At 41.3% G+C, this 23056-nt stretch overlaps 1 protein-coding gene across 2 annotated transcripts in view; it reads right to left on the bottom strand.

Annotated features, from left to right (window-relative positions):
* LOC144822536 (aldehyde oxidase-like) overlaps positions 1 to 23056 on the bottom strand; it is a 578143-nt gene that overhangs the window by 74914 nt on the left and 480173 nt on the right. For both annotated transcript variants that reach the window (XM_078680182.1, XM_078680181.1), the window contains exon 29: positions 7357 to 7431. In XM_078680182.1, coding sequence (XP_078536308.1) covers positions 7357 to 7431 — 75 coding nt within the window. The remainder of the gene's footprint in view (positions 1 to 7356; positions 7432 to 23056) is intronic.

The following is a 23056-nucleotide window of genomic DNA, read 5'->3' as shown; positions in this document are numbered from 1 at the left end:
ACTCAGACCAATCACTTTGGCTTAGTGGAGGGAGCCTGGCTGCCTGCTTCTGGTTCCTGAAGGAGGACTTCAGACAGCAAAGCAGAAGCGGGACCAGAGACGTGAGACCCAAGATCCGGCAGAAAGGTAATTTTTTTTTTGTGAACCTCCCTCTCGCGATCAAAACCCCCACAACCACCCTGCAGGACATCCCCACACCCCCCTGTGCCTGCCCCCCATCAGTGTGCATCCTGGCCGCCACTGCGTGCAAATAATGCCTATAAAGAAATTTTTTGTAGGACCTAACATTGATATGTAGTTCCTGATGAAAACTATAACTGAAATAATAGAGAAAGCCAAAATGCATTTATGAATATGTGATTTATAATAATATTAAACGGTAGTGATTCAGAAATTTTTTCATGTATGTCTCAAAAGCTTTTCTTTTCCTATGTTAATGTAAAATCCTGTGAGGCAGTCACCTAAGCCCTATGAGAACTTTCTGTGAATTTTCATTTCTGTATTAGCTAGCAATGGACACTTTTCTTGCTAAGAAGCATACTCAATAGAATTGAAACAATATTGTTGCAAACCCTGGGAACAGACGGACTGTGAGCAAAGTATATGTTCCACCCACTTTCTTGGAAGTGACGAAATGAGATTAAAATTAAAGTTAATGAATCTTAATGAAATTTGCAAAAAGGAATACTTAATTCTTCCGGATTTGTGTGATTCACCGATCACCCCACAACAGCCCACTATGATTGACCAATGAGAACCCCACGGACTGATGGAATTGATATGTTAAGGGGTGTAAACCTGGAACATTTTGAGGTGGACTGGCTGTCATTTCCTTCCCTGCCTGGCATGCTGGCGGATAGACTTTTAATCCCTGTTATCTTTTCTTTGCCCCTTTCCATCCACACTGGGTGGAATAAACTTTAATGAACTAAACTATATCTAAGTGCGACCTCGAATCCTATACTTTGCCAGCTGGTAAAGTTGCGCACCGAAGTAACCTTTCGGCTGAGAGGTTAGCTGACTCCTACTGTGTCATGTGGTGCTGAAGTACAGACCTGACCGAATCTAACTGATGAAGAACTTGAAGTGATCATCTTTGCTTTGGTTTGTATGATTAATGACTGAACCTCAAATTTACCCTGTTTCTCTCCACAGACAAAATTTCAGCTGTCTAATAATGATCTGTACTGTGTTCTGAGGCTACTTGTAATAATACTTTGTCATTAAATCTGATTTGAAATACATTTTCTTGACCTGTCTATGCAATACAAGGATTTTTGGCTAAGAAAGGTTTTGAATTAGGTTAGAGGTAACAATTATTTTATTTCAGGTCCTCATAGAATAATTGTTCACTTTTTCCAAGTATTCTAGTCCCTGTCAGCTGAACAAAAAGATCAATTGGAGGGCTATAGTTTGTGGTAATCTGAGACTTTGTGGTATCAATTGAGACTATTGTGAGTTTGAGGGTTGATGATGACATGGGCCTGGTGATCCATAGATTGTTATAAGGAGAAGAAAATATTTGGTAGACGTGTCGCTGTATCAGATGCTTACTGCTGGTGTTTTAGCCTGTTTCTAAGCACTTCACATTTTTCGAAAATTGGAACTGAAGCAGAGTGAGAAGTGAGATACCACCAGTTTTGACCAAGTTGGGATGCTAGGACTACAACTTGTGTTTTCTTGTTCCACATCTGACAACTTAATCACTATTAACAGAGCCTTCATCACTCAATTGTGCACTCATATTATACAATTGGGGAGGTTAAAAAGTGTACCCTGTTAAATTTGATTTCTGACTCAAATGCTTTGATTGTCTTCTGACTGGGTCATAATAGTTTGTGAAAGCTAAGATTTGTTCCAAATGTAAATGAATATTGATTTTCGTCCTCTTCCAGAGAAACAGAGAAGGCAAGTTCGACATAAAGGAGACAATGACAAATATATTGAAAGAGATAGCCATATGTTGCATTGTAAAATATATATATATAAATTGTTTGTTAGCTGGAGACACACACGCACGTTGACTGGCATAGACGGATGGACAGGTAAAATTTATTGATTGATGAATGTGAAAAATAGACAAAAATGAGAGATGTCCGACAAATACATAAATATGTTACATAAATGACAGATGAAAGAAAGTTTGACAGTCAAATTACTTTTTCCAATAAAAAAGTAATCTCCCTTAAGGAAGCATCAAACTTTATATGAACATATATAAAACGTGTCTACTTTTATGTAATAGTAAAATTCATAATAACAACAAGAAAGGAAATACCATTGCACAACCTTTCCAATTGCTGGAATTCTGAGGTGCACGTGACGTCACATACTCTTGGCACAAAACAGGGGAGGTCCAAACCACCCTGCATCAACAATACTTTTGTGTTAAAGGGAGAAGGTGCTGTTCTAGGGATTAATCTGATTAGTAATTGTTCTCTCTGGAAGTGAACTGAACCTTCAAAAACTGAGATCGTATACTCTGCAGAGAGCACAGGCCAAGGCAGCTGGGGACCCTCGCTACAAGTCAGTGCAGATGAGGGTAGAGGTGCTTTTATTAAAGCTGTTAACATGCTTCAGCTTTGGTGTAGCTGGGTTCTGTAAAAGCTGGAGTGGTGTTACAAATCCACATGGAAGCTCTACATATATGGCCTCATCATAGCTCAAACATATCTATATCAAGACGTGAAGAGAAGTTTTAAGGTCCTGAATTAACAGAAGTTAGTACAACCTATTAAATAACCAGGGTAGTAACAGCATAGATAAGTAACATTAGTGATCTGTTATCAAATGTTTAAGCTATGATCAAATTCAATGCATGGGTTGTTTACCTTGGATACAGGGAGAATACACATACTGATAGTCAGTGTAAACCCAAGATTTCCCTAGCCCAAACTGAAGAATCACTTGGAACCCATCCTGGTTAAATAGATCTCCTTCTACAAGGCGACTGGTCACAATAGAACCCAGGATGCAAGCTCTGCTCCAGGTTTTCCATTACAGATTAGTCTTCAATCTTACACAACAGGTGAGGCAGCCCTAACCATTCCTATAACCCAAAAAGAATTGTGCACTTTGAGAAACAGAAAAAGTCACTGGTGCCTGGGGACCCTTGAGACATGAAATAAGATTATTGACTTATGCAGTTTTACTGCCAGGGCTTGGAATGTTCTGTAGGTGCAGAGGCAGCAGGCTATGGGAGATCATCCGCACTGTGCATAAGTGTCATGTCTGACACAAAAGAAGAAAAAAGGGACATAGAAGGAACCTAGGGCATTAAGAATGTTGAACAGCATGGAGTTTAGGTTATCATTGATCAATGTTAGAACTCCCACATAAAGGTTTTTACAGTGCCTATGCCCTCAGAAATGCAAATGTTGTTCAACGTGGCACTTAGGGGTCGATTAGGATCGCGGATTTTCCGCATCCTCCGGGCCGGCGGAAGCCACCGCCGGCACGGAGGATGTGGAAAATCCGCTGCGGACCCACCAAAGACCCACCGCCAAATTAGGATGGCTGGTGGGTCTTGGTTTCAGTCCGCCGCTTTTCCGCCGAGGTCGGCTTACAACCGCGGCGGAAAATATCTAGGGGCCTATTACGATGGTGGATTTCCCGCATCCACCGGGCCGGCGGATGCCACCGCCGGCCCGGAGGATTTGGGAAATCCGCCGCAGAGGCTTGAAAGACCAACCGCCAAATTAGGATGGCTGGTGGGTTTTACAATCTGTCCTCCGCTTTTCCGCCACGGTCGCCTTCCGACCGCGGCGGAAAAACATTAACATGGCTGGTGGTATCTATCAGACACCGCCATCCATATTAGGATGGAGTACAAAGTATGCTTTTCCACAGCAGCTTTTCCGCAGTGGAAAATCAAACGGAGCTTCACTTCGGGGCCCGTTGCGGCCCCCTGGGTGAAGGGGGGGCGGGGGTGCACATGGGGGGTACCGCGCGGTGCCTGCTGCTTTGTGCACGCAAATGCCGTGCATGCATTTTTAACATTGCGGCGGGTGCTGCTTGAAGCTGCACCCGCCGCAATGTTAAAAATAGAGGATGGGACCGCCAGGGTGGCGGTCGCATCCTAATTGCACAGGAGGGAAGGCCGCAGCACATGCGGACGTTCCCTCCTACTCAGGGCTCGCGGACGGACGCAAGTCCATCCGCGATTGTAATGTACCCCTTAGTGTGGCCGCTGTGCAAAAGGTCTTAATAAGGAAGACAAACTAATAAATGTACGGTAGCACTTTCAAACCTCCATGAGCACAGCAAGAGCATCAAAAATAAAAGTGTCTCAGTATGGAAAGTGGCCATTGGTTAATGCTGATTACTTCTTTGAGGTAAACAAAGCCATTTACTAAGAAACAATAGAAATGAACGCATATTTCTTCAGTAACAACCTTGATTGTGGTGTAGACTGGATAAGAATAGTTTTATATTATTTTGAAGTTTAGCAACATGGGGCACCATGTATTAAGAATGCATTTCGTAAAAGTGGCCACAATATATTTATTGATATTTTTTGAACCAATCTATGTACTAATAGGGAAAATACTGAATCATAGAGGATCACAATTTGGCCTATCTCTTGAAAGTTAATGACGTAAGTCACAAGTTGCTGCTCGCTACTATTCACTTCCGTCACAGGGATGGAGCCTGGGTTCGGCAGACCCCAATGTCTGTCATCGCTTTTAAATAAATAGTTTTTTTTTCTTTAAGGCAACCCATGTTCCTGAAAGGACAATGGGATGCATATAAAAACTAACCATTTCACAAACTTTTAAGAGTAGACAGGGGCCTGTGGGCCGAAACAGATTGTTTGCAAATAAAAAACCTTTGGTAATGAGGACCATGGTTCCTTTCAGTGTTGATGGCTGTAAATGAAAATAGATGTGTTTTTACCATACACATCAACTTAAATTACTTCTTAGGGCATTCTCAAAGGTCATAAGCTAATGTGATCTTTCTCTATTGGACATGGTCTTCAGATACCATTAAATAGGAATTTTGTAAGACAGACAGTGGTCCTTAACCGTTTGACTTCTGTGGATCCCCACTTAATCATCAACAGAACTCCCACTGAATCATTATTGAAAACTGGAGACCCCCACTGAGTCATTACTAGGAGCTGGGGACTCCAGCCTAAGCATTTTCAAAGATTCGAACCGCAAAAGAATACACAAAAATACAAAAAGGAGCATTCTTCAAACACACAATATAAATACAAAATCATCCATACTATATTCTGTTTGATGCACATACACTTCTACCACAAATCAATCTGAAGATACTACCATATTTGTAGCCTCTAATTCTGAATTCCTTCACATTTACAGAACTCTAAAATTTCCAATTTTACATTTTGCTTCTTTATTTATATACAATGTATTAATCTGTTATTACTACTTAATTTTCTAAGCAGTCACAGAGTCACTGAGTAGGCTTTGTGGACCCCCAGGGGTCCCTGGTCAACAGGTTAAGAGCCATTGAGATAGACCATTGCCAAGCAGACCAGTTATGGGTCACTAATGATGTGTACTATACCTTTTTCATGGGCTTTCAAAATCAGAAACTGTAGGCAAAGAGCAAGGTTAGAATATGGTTGCCCATGCGTTGGGCCATATGGTGGTTAAACCGCATGGACTCTTGGAATTGTTGTCCTTTTTGGTTTATCCATTTTAGGGAAGTCCACTTTGTCCTGTATTTTAGATGCTGGTAGTATTTGGTACTCACAATGGCAAAAAGGAAGAGACAACTGCTGGTGCTCAGAGGGGGGCCCTGCAAGGGCTGGGAGACAGGACATTAGGGACTAATGCATGGGCCAGGTTAAGTCTCTCAATCTGGTTGCAAAATGGGTAACAGGTGAGTGAGCCAGTGAGACATAAAGTTAGACAACGCCATGAAAAAAACTTACCCTTTATGAGTGAGCAAGGTGACATAAATGTGGAGGAAGCAGGAAAATGGATAGGTGGGGTGCAGAAGGGCTGACAGAGAGACAGGCGTGGGTGGGAAAAGAAGTTATAGTGGCTATGGGATAACAAGAGAAGGCTGCAGGAAAAGAGAGGTAGAGGAAATAGGCAGGAGGAACAGGAAGTTTCCCCTAGTGTAGTAAATAGGATACCAAGTAAGTCATATGTTATGAATTATATGTCGAAAGAGAGACACTGTAGAAACATAATAGCAAAAGGGACTCAAGCCCTTTGGGGTATCACACACAATACACCTGGAACTCTCAGGAGTCAAGGGGGACTTTCATTTGAACACCGAAGCTTGCCCAGCCCTGCTCTCCATTTTCAAACAGCTGACATGACACTCCCATGGCTTTCCACTCTTGTTCACATGTAGTTGCAATAGTGCTCTCGCAAACCCTACTCTTGCAGCCACTGTAAACTCAACAGTTCCCTAATCTCCCTTTCAGGCTCTAGGCATCCCAGTTCATGCATGATTGGTAGTCCTGATCCTCTTTTTGGACTTTTCTCAGGGGCATGCATTGTCAGTGGGCAGAAGAACTGGAGGAGAGACCAAAGGAGAACCCTAATAGGACAATAACATGTATTTCTAAATTTGGGGACCTTTTAGATCCAGGCATAATAGAGGTCTCTGCAGTTTAAGGGTAGGCCGCCGCTCTGGTGACCCACCTCTCTCCATGGTTTTGTGCATCTCCGAGAAAGTAGTCTAACTGAAACTTTAGAGCCCCCTCTCCAGATGGATGCTGCCGTGAATCCCCATTAGTTACCTCACACTGCGGTTTCACAGCGTCCAACCAACAGCAGATACCCTAGAGACACTGAACTAAGAGTGGTAAAGCTGTAGGCTGGACAGTACTGACAGCTGAAAATCTAGGGCCAGGGGAGTGGGTACCTGTAGATCTATGTGTGAGACAACATTGATGAGGATCTATCACCATTTGCTCCTGACTGGACATCAAACTTTGAGCATCCATGTGTCTCAGAGCAGTCATTTATCCCTACAGATATTTTCCACTTCTACACTTACAGGATACTCATTATTGATTGTAATTGGAGAGCTCTTGTGACAACTCTCAAGTACCCCCTTGAACATGAGGGAAAGGTTCCACTTCAGTAATTTGTATTGCTGAAGAAGTAGACTGAGGAAGAAACAGGATGAAACATCTTCAAAGTGGAGGCTTCTGCAATAGGATTTTCACTAATCGTTAGCATCCACTGCAGAACTTGATGACTACTTTATGTGTGAACACAATGCTGCTGCTCCGGTCTCAGAAGTTGTGTAGGAGAGATGCACGTGGTGCGACAGAGTTTAAAAAAACAGCTCGAGAGTTTGGCAAATGCCTTCATGTACCTTTAGTTTTTATGACACTTGAAGCATTTAAGAGACTCTTACCCATTCCTCCCAGGTTCCATTCGGGTTCTGAGTCATGATGGGCTCAAGACGTTGCATCAGATCTTGACATGCATTCTGTGGGGGAGAAGCATAGTTTAGCACTCTGTAAAAAGGCACAGTCAGTTGAAATGATATAGTCTATCGATGTTACTCAACATAAAGAGCGTTCAGTGAGGCTATTCAAGACTTTCAGTTCGTTCCCTTCATTAACTCCAAGCTCTGCCATTTAACAAAGGCCGGAGAGAATGACTGACTTGGAAGTGAAAGACCTTCATTATAGTGAGGTGGCAAATGGTACAGTACAGTAATGAGTAATGGACTCACACACACACTGGTGCCACTTCGGGAATGAAAAGCGACACAGCAAACAAATGATAGACGGAATGCTGACAATGCAAACATTCTTCCCCAGTCAAAAGATCTGGGTTAAACCCATTGTTCTTTTGCCCCCTACGCCACCCCAGTTTGGACCCAGCCATATGCAAATCGGTATTGACACTGTGCCCCACGGGAGCACTCCAGACCAAACTGCAAGGCCAGGCCAGGTCAGGCCCTCCATGGACCGGAAACAAGCATCCTGGGACTGGTTTCAGGGTATGTCACCCTTCTTCAGCCAGGCTAGCTTGAATACAGTGGCACAGTTCCCATGAGACACAGGGTCAAGACTGATTTGCATATGGCCAGGTCTAAACTGGGGTGGCATGTTGAGCAAAAGAATGATGGATTTAACCCAGATCTCTTGACTGGGGGTGAATGTTCTGATTTTTTCTACATTCCGTCCATCAATTGTGGGTCTTTTACTTCGGGAATGAAGGCAACAAGGTCTTGGTCTCTTTTTACAACTTACCCCTGGCTTGGCCTGGCCAATGGTTGCATGGTGTCATGTGACATGGGTGTGCAGGTGCTGGGTAGAACAGTACTTCCCTTCCCCAACTTGGACAACAAAGGTATCTAAACACAATACTGATTGTGGCTCAACCTCTGTTAATTTGACCCCCATTTGCAGACTTCCTAACACACATGGTCTCAGTCTATGAGATGTGATCAGCTGGGGCCCAGCTGAAGCAGGGCACACATGATATTGCTTTCTCAGACACTTAGACACTTTGGGCCTGATTACGATGTTGAGCGGACATCGACTTGATCCTTGGACCGACCGACCTCCGGTCCCGACCAGCCAATTACAATGCGACTGAACAGTGTTTGGTCCCATACTCCCATTTCTCAATGGGAGCTTGTGTTACGGCCGCAAACCGTAACACAAGCTCTCATTGAGATATGGGAGGTGTTGTTCATCCTTGCACCCTCAAGGGGGACGACAAGGTGCAAGGATCAATAAGGAGGCACCATAGGTGCCCCCTCTTCCCCCAACCGAAGGCTGCAATCACAACAGGGCCCTGCTGGGGGCCTCCAAACACACTTTCTGACATGGTTTCAATGTCAGACAGGCCGGCATAGAAACCATGTCGGAAACTGTGCATTGTAATCCCAAGGGCGGAAAGGCCCGCCCTTTGGGATAACGAGCCAGCTCAGACTGGCGGACGGGCTCCATGAGCCCATCATAAGCCAGCCAAAATGACCCACCAGTTTACTTTCTGACTGCCAATATCATAATGCGGTGGTCGGAAAGTAAACCGAGCGGCCCATTACGACGCGGCCAGGAAGGCTCTGACCGTCCGCCCTTAAACAGGTTCTCCTTGTCCATTTGGAGTTGTAGAATGACTGAGGGTAGGGCAAATCTGTTAAGCAGGCAAGCAATTTTTCCTAATTTCTCACATCCATTTGCTTGCTCCAGCTTAGTGGTGTCTGGTAAACGTCTCCTAACATCCTGCTCAATATTTCCAGCAGCAATAAAATCATGGGGCCGTTCACTGCTGTGATACACTCAAGGGGCCGTGCACAAATGGCACTCTAAATTTGCTACTTGGGGTTTGTTTTCTGTCATTGTGCACTGGGCTTCATCTCTGGCTGTGTTGGCTGTCATGCACACAATTCGAATCTGGGGAATGATGTCTCTGAATTGCCTCCCAAATAGCATCAATGCAGACGTGCACAGAGTAGTGCTCTGAGGGGTGTTGCATTAGATCCTGTGAAAGTAGTGTCTGCTCCGCTCCAGATCTTCATGTTGCTTGAGATTAATTCTCAGTGTCTTTTGTAGCGACCATCGTCATTGTCCTCTGTTGTTCAATTTTAAGGTCATTTTACCTTGTGCTGTTTCCATTGTGGCCAAGGTGTCACTAACAATTGGTAATTCTGGTGCACTTCTTAGTTTATCCGTGGAACTGCACACTTGCCTTGCAAATGGGGGTGCTTTCTTGTTTGTAATATGATACAAAAATTGAAGACAAGGTACTAGTTACATCCCAGAAGGAGACCCCTGCCCACTCGGCACATGTGGCCACCATATCCCTCGTAGAATGGGGCTGTACTTCACACGGTACACCTTTGCCTTCTGCCTAATAAGTAGAGAAATGGCAGTCTTCACCCATCTTGCTAAGGTGGAAGATAACTGCTTCCCTTCTCCATTTACAGGGCCAAAATTAACAACTGGTCTATCAGAATTTCCTAATTGTGGGGTTCTCGAGAGGTAGATTCTACGGGCTCTTACTAAGTCTAAGAGGTGAAGCAAATGATCTGTGATATTCTTGGTGTGTTGTATTGCGGGAAGTATTATCTGCTGGTCTCTTTGGAAGGTGGAACTGACTTTAGGCAAAAACGTTGGATACAAAGCGGTCCTGTCATCGAAAACTCTTAAATAAGGGTGACAACTGACCACATTATTTATTTCCCCTAACCTCCTAATGGTAGTAATTGCAACCAATAATTATTTTAGGGAAAGAAACATTTTGGATACCTCCTCTAACGGTTCATAAGGGTGCCTCTGTAGGTGAGAAAGAACTAGATGGAGGTCCCAAGTAGGGAAAGGAGATCGGATTCCAGGTCTTAATATCTAATTTCCTTTAAATTATTTAGAGGCCATCCGCTCTACCTTGATAGGTAATTCCAGTAAGATCATAATATTTTAATTGAGGAACACTGGAGTCTTAGGGTAGAGATTGCCAACACCCTTTCAAAACCCTTCTGGAGGAACTTAAATATATCATGAATGAATGCTGAAACTGGCGAAAGAGATCTTGCTTTACACCAAACATCAAACGAAGCCCATGATGCTCCTACGCCTTGTTGGTAGACTCCCTTCTAGCTGCTTGAAGAGAGCAAAGGACCCTCACTTAGAGACTCTCCCCCTCATGCTCCAAACCAATAGTCTTAATCGGGTTAAAGTCTGTAAAGTACAAAGACGGTACAACAGGACATGGAACGCCCTTCCGCTCCACCTCAGACAGACAACATCGCTCCCCATCTTCACAAGAAACCTCAAAACATGGCTCTTCGACAGACCCCCTCCTTGATGGAATGGAACCTGCACCCCCCCCAAACCCCCCCCCAACCCTAGCGCCTTGAGACCCTTACGGGTGAGTAGTCGCGCTTTAACAAACTCCTGATTGATTGACTGATTGATAGTGCTAGTGGGAGAATCCATTCCTATTCTCCTACCACTAGTCGGAACTGGGGAATCCATGGTCGCCTAACCCAGATATGTAAGGACCTGGGCCATCTTTGCTGGTTCTCTCTGAAGTCATACTAGAACCCTTGGAATTAAGACTATCAGAGAAAAAGCATACAGGAGCCAATAGCCTAAGGGCTTGTCATGGCATCCAAGCCCACTATTCCCTGAACCACGCAAAAACAGAGGTAACTAGGAGTTGGAATAAGAAGGGAACAGATCTACTACAGGGATTCCCCGCCTTTTGCTGATTTCTTGCAACACTGGAGAACTGAGCCCAAAGTTTCGGAGTAAGGAAGCATTCAGCTCAGATAGTGGGCCTGCAGAATTAAAACCCCCTGAAGTGAATTGCTCTGATGCTTAGTAGGTTGTTCGCCCCTCAAGAGCATATGACTGATTCAGTGAATGGCACCCAGTCAGCAAAAGAAACACCTTCAAGCGCCTAACACAAGCCTACAAAGCCCTACATGACTCAGCACCTGCGTACCTCAACCACCCCTCACATTCCACACACACACCAGAGACCACTGCACTGCCCAACTAGCCCTGGCCACCGTACCACATATCTGCAATACCACAGCCAGAGGAAGATCCTTCTCCTACCTCGCAAAGACCTGGAACACCCTGCCCCTCCACCTCGGCAATCTCCGGCAATCATCGTGCTTTACATGTCACTTGATTGATTCATTGAGTGAAGTAGAGCCTATCCCAAATTGTCAATTTAAGTATGACATTGCTACCTGGTTGTCTATTCGTACTACAACCAACTGTCCTCTTAGCTGAATCGCAAAGAACTGCAGAGCCTTCCAACCAACATTAAACCCTTCCAATTCAATGAGTTTAATTGATTGACAGTTTCCAGAGGCCCTGTGATGTCTGGTTGTCCAGCACTGTCCCCAAACCCAGACGGCTGGAGTCCATTGTTAAATCTTCGGATTTGGGTGCATAAAGATAGTCTCGCTCTCTCCAGGAATGTAGGGGTCAGCCACCAAAGAAGGGCCTGACAAACTGAAGCAGACACAGGGATTAGCTCTTTGTAACTCTTGAGAGCCAAGATGTGGCAAACCACCTGGCCTAGATGGAGATGAGCACAATGCACTATACTCAATGTTGCTGCCTGGATGACAAAAAGAGAAAGTACGTAAGGCACTGGTCCTCTCAGCTTTTTGTCTAAATCGGTAACCCCAGGAGTGCCCCTTACCATTATTCCCTTGGATTAACAATCAGCCTCTTGCCGAAAGTTTCCAATTTTTCCAGCAAATTCTGTACCAGATTTCTAAACTTGATTTGTCTGGTCTCAGGACGGAGTACTCGGCCCTGGGCAGTATCGAAGATTGCTCCAATATACTCCAGTCTCTGAAATGATTGAAGAAGTGATTACAGTTGGTTGATCAGAAATCCGAATTCCCGGAAAGTTTGTACCATCAATGCTGTGTCTTCTTTCAACTTCTCTCAAGATTGCGACTTGATTAGTAGGTCAGCCGGGTATGTGTAGACTATTATTCCTTGGGAATGTAGGAGACCTATTACTGTGGCCAGGAATCCCTGTGAAGTCTTTAAACCAGCAAAACACACAAGATGATGGACGGAATGTTGCACAATGGCAAAACATTCACCCCCAGTCACAGATCTGGGTTTAATCCATCGTTATTTTGCTCACCACGCCACCACAGTTCAGACATGGCCATATGCAAATCAGTCTTGACCCTGTGCCTCATGGGAACAGTCCAGCCCGAACTGCTAAGCCATGTCTTCCCTGGACCGGACTCAAGCATCCTAGGACCGGTTTCTGGCTATCAGCTCTCATCAGCCAGGATAGCTTGACTCCAGTGGCGTAGTGAGCACGGGACCCACGTCTGGGCATACCCTTCCCACATAGGGCAAACAGCAAAACACACAAGATGGATCACTGACATAATATCGACGTCACAAATATCGAGATACACAAATATCGAGTGAAAAATATCGAGTGACAAAATATCGACTCCCTATCTACAAACAGGTAAGTACCAAAATATCGACTCCAAAATATCGACCTACAAAAATATAGACTGTCAAAATATCGATTTTTTTAAATGTCTTAAAATTAAGTTAAAACTAATATAGTAATATATATATTTAATATAAACTTAGAAATAAATATTTTAAAAATTTAATTTTAATAAATAATTTCTATAATTAAAAAAATTATATCACCAAAAATAATACATATATATATATATATATATAAAAACATATTATTAAATAAACATATATAACATTTTTAGCGTAGCATAGAAAATGGTTAAAATTTATTGTAACAACTATAGTGAGTTCAACATTAGCAAAAGTGTTGGATAGCGTAGAGGTAAAATTTAATATTCCCACTCCAGTGGGTGCAACAGTAGGGAAAGCGCTGGATAGCGTAGGGGTTAAAATTACTATTCCCACTCCAGGGATGTCTTTTACAACACCTACCATTACATCAAAACTTTTACAACACAAAAACTTTTACAACTCATACATTTACAACGCAAGATTTTACAACGCATATACCTTTACAACGTATACCATTACAACATAAGTATTGGTAAGTATATAATATTATTTTTAATATAAATTAATTTAAAATATTATAATATAATTTAATTTTATTTAATTGTATTTAATTAATGTAATTTTACTTTATTTTTACAAAGTACCCCTGTACCCCAAAAACCCTAAACTGACCCTGAACCCTAAAAATACCCCTTTACCCAAAAACTGAAAACTGAACCTGAACCCTAAAAATACCCCTTTACCCCAGAAACTGAAAACTGATCCTGAACCCTAAAAATACCCTTTTACCCAAAAACTGAAAACTGACCCTGAACCCTAAATATACCCCTTTACCCCAGAAACTGAAAACTGACCCTGAACCCTAAAAATACCCCTTTACCCAAAAAATGAAAACTGACCCTGAACCCTAAATATACCCCTTTACCCAAAAACTGAAAACTGACCCAGAACCCTAAAAATACCCCTTTACCCAAAAACTGAAAACTGACCCTGACCCCTAAAAATACCCCTTTACCCAAAAACTGAAAACTGACCCTGAACCCTAAAAATACCCCTTTACCCAAAAACTGAAAACTGACCATGAACTCTAAAAATACCCCTTTACCCAAAAACTGAAAACTGACCCTGAACCCTAAAAATAACCCTTTGCCCAAAAACTGAAAACTGACCCTGAACCCTAAAAATACCCCTTTACCCAAAAACCCAAACATGTAACATTTTAAAAATAATGATATACTTAGCAATACTTACGTTGTAATGGTATGCGTTGTAAAGGTATCTGCGTTGTAAAAACATGCTTTGTAAATGTATGCGTTGTAAAAGTTTTTGCGTTGTAAAAGTTTCGTTGTAATGGTAGTGCATAGTAAAAGTTGCGTTGTAAACGTTGCATACCCACTCTAGTGGGTGCAACAGTAGGGAAAGTGTTGTATAGCGTAGGGGTTAAAATTACTATTCCAACTTCAGAGAGTGCAATAATAGGGAAAGTAAATACTTCACAAATAGATATAAATAACATAAATAGTAATACCAATTACAAATAAATAAAATATTTTACTTGTGTATAAAAAATATTAAATATTTATTTATAAATACAAAATAAAATTATTTAATTATAAAAATTGCCTACTCATACTAATTAATTACCTATTAACAATAAATTAATTTACAATTTCAAAATCAATAAATTTATTTTAATTACCAATTATATTTTAATTAATTACCTATTAAAAATTAAATAACAATTAATTCTAAATAAATACCAATAATTTAAATGACATATTTATTTAATTATAATTAAATTACTTCCCACCCTATTCCCCTATAAACCCACAACCCGCTACAGAAAATAAATTTCTCAAATAAAATATTTATCAATTAATCAATTATAATTAATTACCAATTATATTTTAATTAATTACCAATTAATAATTAATTAACAATTAATTCTAAATAAATATCAATAAATAAATTAACATATTTAATTAATTATAATTAAATTACTTCCCACCCTATTCCCCTATAAACCCACAACCCGCTACAGAAAATAAATTACTAAAATTAAAATATTTATCAATTAATCAATTATAATTAATTACCAATTATATTTTAATTAATTACCAATTAATAATTCATTAACAATTAATTCTAAATAAATATCAATAAATAAATTAACATATTTAATTAATTATAATTAAATTACTTCCCACCCTATTCCCCTATAAACCCACAACCCGCTACAGAAAATAAATTACTAAAATTAAAATATTTATCAATTAATCAATTATAATTAATTACCAATTATATTTTAATTAATTACCAATTAATAAGTAATTAACAATTAATTCTAAATAAATATCAATAAATAAATTAACATATTTAATTAATTATAATTAAATTACTTCCCACCCTATTCCCCTATAAACCCACAACCCGCTACAGACTTATATTTCACAAAAAATAAAAATTATTATTAACTTACCTTAAATTCGATATTTTTGTTGGCTATATTATGTCTAGTCGATATTATGTACATTCTATATTTTTGATTCGATATTATGTCCATTCTATTCGATATTAATTTTCTCTAGTCGATATTTTTGTTGTCTATATTATGTCTAGTCGATATTATGTCCATTCTATATTTTTTACTCGATATTCTGTCCAGTCGAAATAAAAGACTCGATATTATGACTCTTTACCACACAAGATGATGGACGGAATGTTGCACAATGGCAAAACATTCACCCCCAGTCACAGATCTGGGTTTAATCCATCGTTATTTTGCTCACCACGCCACCACAGTTCAGACATGGCCATATGCAAAGCAGTCTTGACCCTTTGCCTCATGGGAACAGTTCAGCCCGAACTGCTAAGCCATGTCTTCCCTGGCCGGACTCAAGCATCCTAGGACCGGTTTCTGGCTATCAGCTGTCATCAGCCAGGATAGCTTGACTCCAGTGGCGTAGTGAGCACGGGACCCACGTCTGGGCATACCCTTCCCACATAGGGCAAACAGCAAAACACACAAGATGATGGACGGAATGTTGCACAATGGCAAAACATTCACCCCCAGTCACAGATCTGGGTTTAATCCATCATTATTTTGCTCACCACGCCACCCCAGTTCAGACATGGCCATATGCAAATCAGTCTTGACCCTGTGCCTCATGGGAACAGTCCTGCCCTACTGCCAATCCATTTCTTCCCTGGACCTGAATCAAGCATCCTAGGACCGGTTTCTGGCTATCAGCCGTCATCAGCCAGGAAAGCTTGACTCCAGTTGCGTAGTGAGCACGGGACCCACGTCTGGGCATACCCTTCCCACATAGGGCGAACAGCAAAACACACAAGATGATGGACGGAATGTTGCACAATGGTAAAACATTCACCCCCAGTCTTTAAACCAAACAGGAGCATCCAGAATTTCCAATGGCGATCCCACACTGTAAACCTGAGGAGGTTCTGGAAAACAGGAGCTATGGGGATATGAAGATGTGCACCCTGCAGATCTGCTTTTGTTAGCAAGTGGACAGATGAGGACAACGCTTGGAAATCCTTGACTAATGATTGGGATGCAAAGATTGAGTATATATCATATCTTATTGCAAACATGTGTCTGCATGTGTTCTGTTAATGACACTTCCACCTTCTTACCTGCTGGATCTGGTAGTGTGATATCCCCTGTAGTCAAAGAAAGCTTCTTAGTCAAGTTTGCTAGGAAAGGGTGCACTGTAATAGTGTGTAGTAACTGAATCTCTGCCTTACCAGTGGATATATCCTGCCCATAAAACCGGTTACCAAGACCCTAACTGGATCCTTTCATTTACACTCTGGATTTGTCTAAACCATTCTCCACTGGTAGTTAGTTGATCGTATCAGCTGGAAATCCAAGTTTCTCTTCATCATAGTAGGGAGATATCCAAGAAGAAGAAATTGACAAGGGATAAGAATCTGACCAATAGGAACCAGCCAAAGCAGGTGAAGATACCTGCAACCAGGGACTCCTTCTATGATGTCTATTATAGGCCTCCGATAGGGACTTTACCATCTCCTGGAAATCTCTCTCAGTCATACATGGAGAACCTCCCTTATGAACGCTGTGAAGGAACCTTTCAGGAAATCCATGACAGGTTTTATGTAATTGCCTCCCCATGGCTACAATCACCAATCTGGTACAGACTAATTAGATAGACAAGAAGCTTCGTATATATTGGCTGTGGGTCTTTACATGGTAGACTAATAACTTGCCCAGCAGAAAATAAATGGAATAAAGCCCCGCAGTGCAAGGAACAGTAAAGTCTATGCTCACAAGGACTAGGGAACGGTGCTTTATCTCTTCCAAAATCTGCTTTAATAGAGGATGGAAAAATAGGCAGAGTAAAGACAATGCTTATTAAGGAGACAATAGGAAGGGCTCTGTAACACAACCTCCAAAGGAGTCGGTGTGCTTCAGCTACTACAGGTAAGAGGAATCTACCAGCCCATTAGTAGGAGACACTATACCTTATAGTAATTGACTAGCAAGGTATAATTAGGACACCCACTGCAGCTGTATAGACATTCTATGACAAAATCTGCAAAACTTAAACTAGAAACTGTGCCCTTTGCAGCCTTACTCTCCTAGAAAATTGGCGCCCAAGCTGCTATTGTACAAAACAAGTTGAGTTCCCTCACTGGGACTGCATAGTGAACAATAGACGTGGACAGGAGTCACCCAAGCACCCACCTAAAAACCTCACCAGGCTCAGAAATAATCCTAGAGTGTAAAAAAATGAGAGAGACCCCTCGCACCAAGGCGACAGGGTTCTCCCAACCAGAAAGTGTTAGGTTTCTCAGGGTAACCTTTTTATTTAAATTTTTACACTTCTCATACATACGAACCTAAACACACACAACCATATGCCACTGAAGATTTAGAAAAAATACATGGCTTTACTTTTTTCTTTTGTACAAAATAAAAACAATGTCCACATTTCAAATTTTTATATATAACAATTACATTAAATATTTGCAAATAGACACATCTACTAATTGTGTCACTAGGTTTCTATGAATTCTTTCAATGTATATGGCTCCTAGGTTATTTGTGGATAGCCAGAAGTTTAAACAAACATGGACTCTAAAAGCTAATTGCTGTGGTAGGGACTGGATGCTATTAATTATTTAAGTTCACTGACAAAATATCACCTATGACGATATCACCATACCAAAATATTATGTCCAAAATATTGTCATCCTATACCTATAATAATGAGTACAAAAATACTGAAAAAATAATATGATTGTCATTAATATGGTTTTTAAATATATACAAATGTAAATATTCAATATATTAAATGGTAACCTTAATTTAGTTAAAATAAAATAGATTTAATAAATATTTCAACAAATATAACAAATAAAGTTAAACACATATTAATAATATATGTGCATATATCTTCTTAAAAACCTATTAAACTAAACATTTTAATTTATATTATAATTTCAGAATGTTTTAAATGATGTAATATAACAAATATGTATATATTTATATATATAAACATATGCCAATACATAACATATTTTTTTAAACAAATTATTAAAAATAAAAAAGTAAACTACATACATTTCTTACAATTTAATACAAATATTTCACTCATAAAATCATTAATAATTATAAATATTATCATTTTAAATAAGCAAAAACATAATAATATAAAGTGTAATAATATAAAAAATTAATATATATACTATTAACACTACAATTTACACAAAAGTAAGCAAAGGTTTGTACTAAGGATGTATAAAATGTACTACTCCCACTTCATGCAACGCAACGGTAGGAAAACTATTACATCACACAGGGGTAAAATTTACTATTCCCACTCCAGTCATTGCAACAGTAGGGAAAGTGTTGGTTTACAGAGGCGTACAAATTACTATTCCAACTTTAATAACTTCAACATTAGGGAAAGTGTTGGATTACAGCAGGGTAAAATGTACTATTCTCAATCCAGTCAGTGGAACGGTAGGGAAAGTGTTGGATTGCAAAGGGGTAAAATTTACTATTCCCACTCCAATCTGAGGAACAGTAGGGAAAGTGTCAGATTCACGGAGGTGTACAATTTACTATTCCATCTCCAGTCAGTACAACAGTAGGGAAAAATGTACTATGCCTGCTCCAATGTGTGCAACAGAACGGAAATGGTTGAACTGCAGAGGGGTAAAATTTACTCCAATAAGTGCAACAGTTGGGATTGCGGAGGGATAAAATGTACTATTCCCACTCCTATCAGTACAACATTAGAAATAAACACATTTTCTTCAACACAATAATTTAAAAAACAGTGAGCAAATAAAAATATAAATGTGTGAAAAAAAGAAATACAAATATATTTAATAACAATAAATAGAAAAGTACATATTACAATGTTAACTACATACCATAAATAACTACAAATATTATTATAATTAAAATACAAAAATATTTTTCATTTAAATAAATAATTGCATTTAAAAATTATTTAGTAACAGAAAAATATTTATTAAATAATTTTATTTTAGTTACTTCCCACCCTATCCCCTTACAAAACTCACAACCCACGCATAAAACATAACTTTAAAAAACAAATTATTTACACTAACATAAATATTTATCATTAAACTAATTATCATTAATTACAAAATTAATTATATTTCTTAATTATAATTAACTTGCAACATCTACCCCCACAAAACACACAACACACTCCTAAAATTTAACTTAACAAAAAAACCAATTACACAATTAACGTAATTAATGATCAATTTAATAAAAAATATCAATGAAAAACGTAATTCATTAATAATTAAATAATTTTTATTAATTAAACACTAGGGGGCTGATTAGGATGTCGGTCAGAGTTTCCTCCGACCGATATCCCTGCGGTTGCGAGACTGACCAACCTTGGAACGGTGGTCCGAAACCTCAATTAGGATGCAACCGCACATGGTGCAGTTACAAACTCCCATTTCCCTATGAGAGCTTGTGAGACGGTTGGAAACTGGCTGCTGCACAAGCTCCCATTGAGAAATTCGAGTCACTGTAAATACCTGCACCCTGTGGCTAGCACATCACGGATATACCAAACCGGAGTCGGCAGAGAGAGGAGGCCACATTAGGGAACCCCAAAGTCGCTTTCCGACAGGCTTTCCATGTCGGAAAGCCCGACATGGAAAGCCTGTTGGAAACCAACATCATAATCCTGATGGCAGAAACACCGTCCGCACAGGATATGTCTGGCTTCTGACTGGTTGACAGGCTCCATGAACAAAAAAATACAGGCCTAACTCCCGCTTCATAGACTTCTGGTTGTTACTGGCCAAACGTCTATTTACTAGGAATTGGAAATTACCTATGCCCCTGGTGCTCACAATCTTGACACAGTCCACTATTACTTGAGCTCAGGCGGAGAGTTGCACAGAGAGGACACCAAGGGCTTGCATACATACCTCATACCTACCAACTGGTTTTCAATCTGCCTCACAACCCACCAACACAGGCAACGAGTCAGGGGCGCACGCGGGTGGACGGCATCACTCCACTATTTTTACAGGGTGGACGCCGCCCACCCTGCTCATCAAAATCGTGATAAGAGAGCACCAACCAAGCATTTCCAGGTGATTCCGGCTGAATCCGGAAATTTCACAGACTGCTGATCACCGTCCATCTCCACTCCCGCCTTGATGTCTCTTCATATCCCTGCTTTTCAATCACCAGCCCCACCTCCCTCACCTTCACCTCTCTCGATTCCCTCCTCAACTCCCTCTCACCTGTGCTTCCGTTCTCCCAATGCACCTCAGGACATGTTTTGGGTTGATTCTTGGTGAGTGGAGTGAAGAGGATGGAGGGAAAGTGGGGGAGACGTGGAGAGTGACTAAGAGAGAGCGGCAGTAGTAGAGGGGGTGAGTGACTCAAAGCAGAAAATGTTATGTGAGTTGGAGAGTATGAGGGGATGACTGAGTAACCATGTGAATGAAAAGGTGATGGAGTGCCAGTGTGTGTCTGACAGTGTAGTGAGGGCAGGGCCTTGTTGCGCACATTGCTATGTTAGCATAGGATTATTAGAGGTTTAAATGCCATTTTAATTTTTGCTGCTTTTTGCACACAGCACTGCATATAGCTGTTGTTGTAAGTTAGGCTGTGTGAATTTCTTCACATGAGAAAGGCTTGTTTTCGGCATCCCTAGATTTACATCGCGACCCTAGTCTGCACAGCGAGTGCTAAAGCCTCCAAGGTTATCATAACAAGGTAGCTGTTGTTCGGGCTGATCGGCTCATGTTTTAGACATAACATACATCCAGCTGCGAGCCAACGGAGATTCTGGAGCCTAAGAGACATTCTATATTTTATAAAACATAGTTCCTATCTTGGTAGGGTGTTACACTAGACACTACAAGACCTGTTTTCACCATCATTGTAATATGATTTCTCCTTTTGTGTTTTATGGAATTGTAACCATGCTAATCATATTATTTCTAATCATATATCTGCTTTTGTTAGCAAAGATACTGCATCTTAGAGCACGTCGTTAAAATACATATTTTAACCTTTCCTGTGTCTCTTTTACTCCTGTTGTGGACTGGTATGAGAGTCTAACGAAAGAGTGTTCTTGCTTCCCACCATTCCTGAGTGTAACCTAAGTTGCATTTTCTGGGTTGTCTAATCATTGATTCCTTTGCTATAAGACGAAGAGCTAATGTGACACTGATGCTAGCTGGTTAGGGTTTCTAGGTGAGTTTTGTGGTACACCACAATTCACTGAGGTCCTGGGTCTCTATGCACAGTTCAGTGTAGGAGCAGAATCCCTGCAACAATAGAGGGTATCACTGGGCTGGACCAAGCAAGACATTTAGGGGCCCGTTATGCCCGCCCGCCACCCTTGCGGTAAACGGGACCGCCCGCCTAAAGGGTGAGGGTCCCGATGTGGGCATTAGGATGCGCCCGCCACAGTGGCGGGCGCATCATGCATTATTAACATTGCGGCGGGCGGTATTCACACCAGCACCCGCCGCAATGCTATTAATCCTTGTGATGCATTTGCATAATCAAAGTGGCAGGCACCGCGTGGTGACTGCCGCTTTGATTATGCAAATGCAGGGGGGTACCACAGGTACCCTCTATGTGCACCCCCCTACTGTCCTTCACTCTGGGGGCCCGCAGGGAGCCCCCAGAGTGAAGTCCGCATGCCTTTCCGTGGCGGCATCGCCGCCACAGAAAGGCATTGTAATTTGGGCATCATAATATGGCTGGCGGTGTCTAATAGACACCGCCACCATATTATTCCTTTTCCTTTTTTTTTCTTTCCCGTCTGCCGAGGTCCCCCCAGCCATACTAATATGGCAGGGGGGAAAACTAGAGATGATGGCGGGCGGATCGCCCCCGCCAGGCTGGCGGTGGCCACCGCCAGCCTGGCGGGTCAATCCGCCCGCCATCATAATGGGCCCCTTAGTTGGTGGGAGAGCCAGTCACTCAAATGGTGTTTTGCAGGTGCTCTACCCCTGCAATCATTGGCCTCTCCGCTGAGACTGCAGGCCTGTGATTACACTTCGTGTGATGTGATGTTGTGCACCGTGATGCCACGTGTCGTGATGTCACTTCCTGTGATATATATATATATAAACTTGGAGAGTCCCCCCACTTCTTTTTTTAGGACTTGTGCACTGCACCTACAACACCCCAGATCCCTCACCGGAGACCAATACGGTGGCAGCAGACATGCAGGGGGGTAACCCGTCCCACCACACTTGTGTGACTCAAGGCCATTCCCTGCGCCAGCCAGCCCCTGAACAAACCATTGATCCTCTTCCTCCTCCTTCACCGTATTGTCATCATACAATATTACATACACCTGGGTTGTGGGATTGTGGAGACGGATCACACAAGTTTAAGTAAAAATTGTTTTAATAGAGTATTGCCGAACCTCCTCTCTCTATGTATACTGTATACAAGCCTCAGTCCCGCTACTTTTGATTAAAGCATGGATAACAATTATGGACATTCATACTGTACCGTACACCATCAGGGCCTAACTGGGGACCCAAAGCAGTCTTGGCAAATTTTGTGAGACCAGACCCCGT

This window comes from Lissotriton helveticus, chromosome 3_1, assembly GCF_964261635.1.
Source record: "Lissotriton helveticus chromosome 3_1, aLisHel1.1, whole genome shotgun sequence".
NCBI lineage: Eukaryota > Metazoa > Chordata > Amphibia > Caudata > Salamandridae > Lissotriton > Lissotriton helveticus.
Note: the sequence above shows the minus strand (reverse complement) of the source record. Positions and strands in the feature narration are given on the sequence as shown.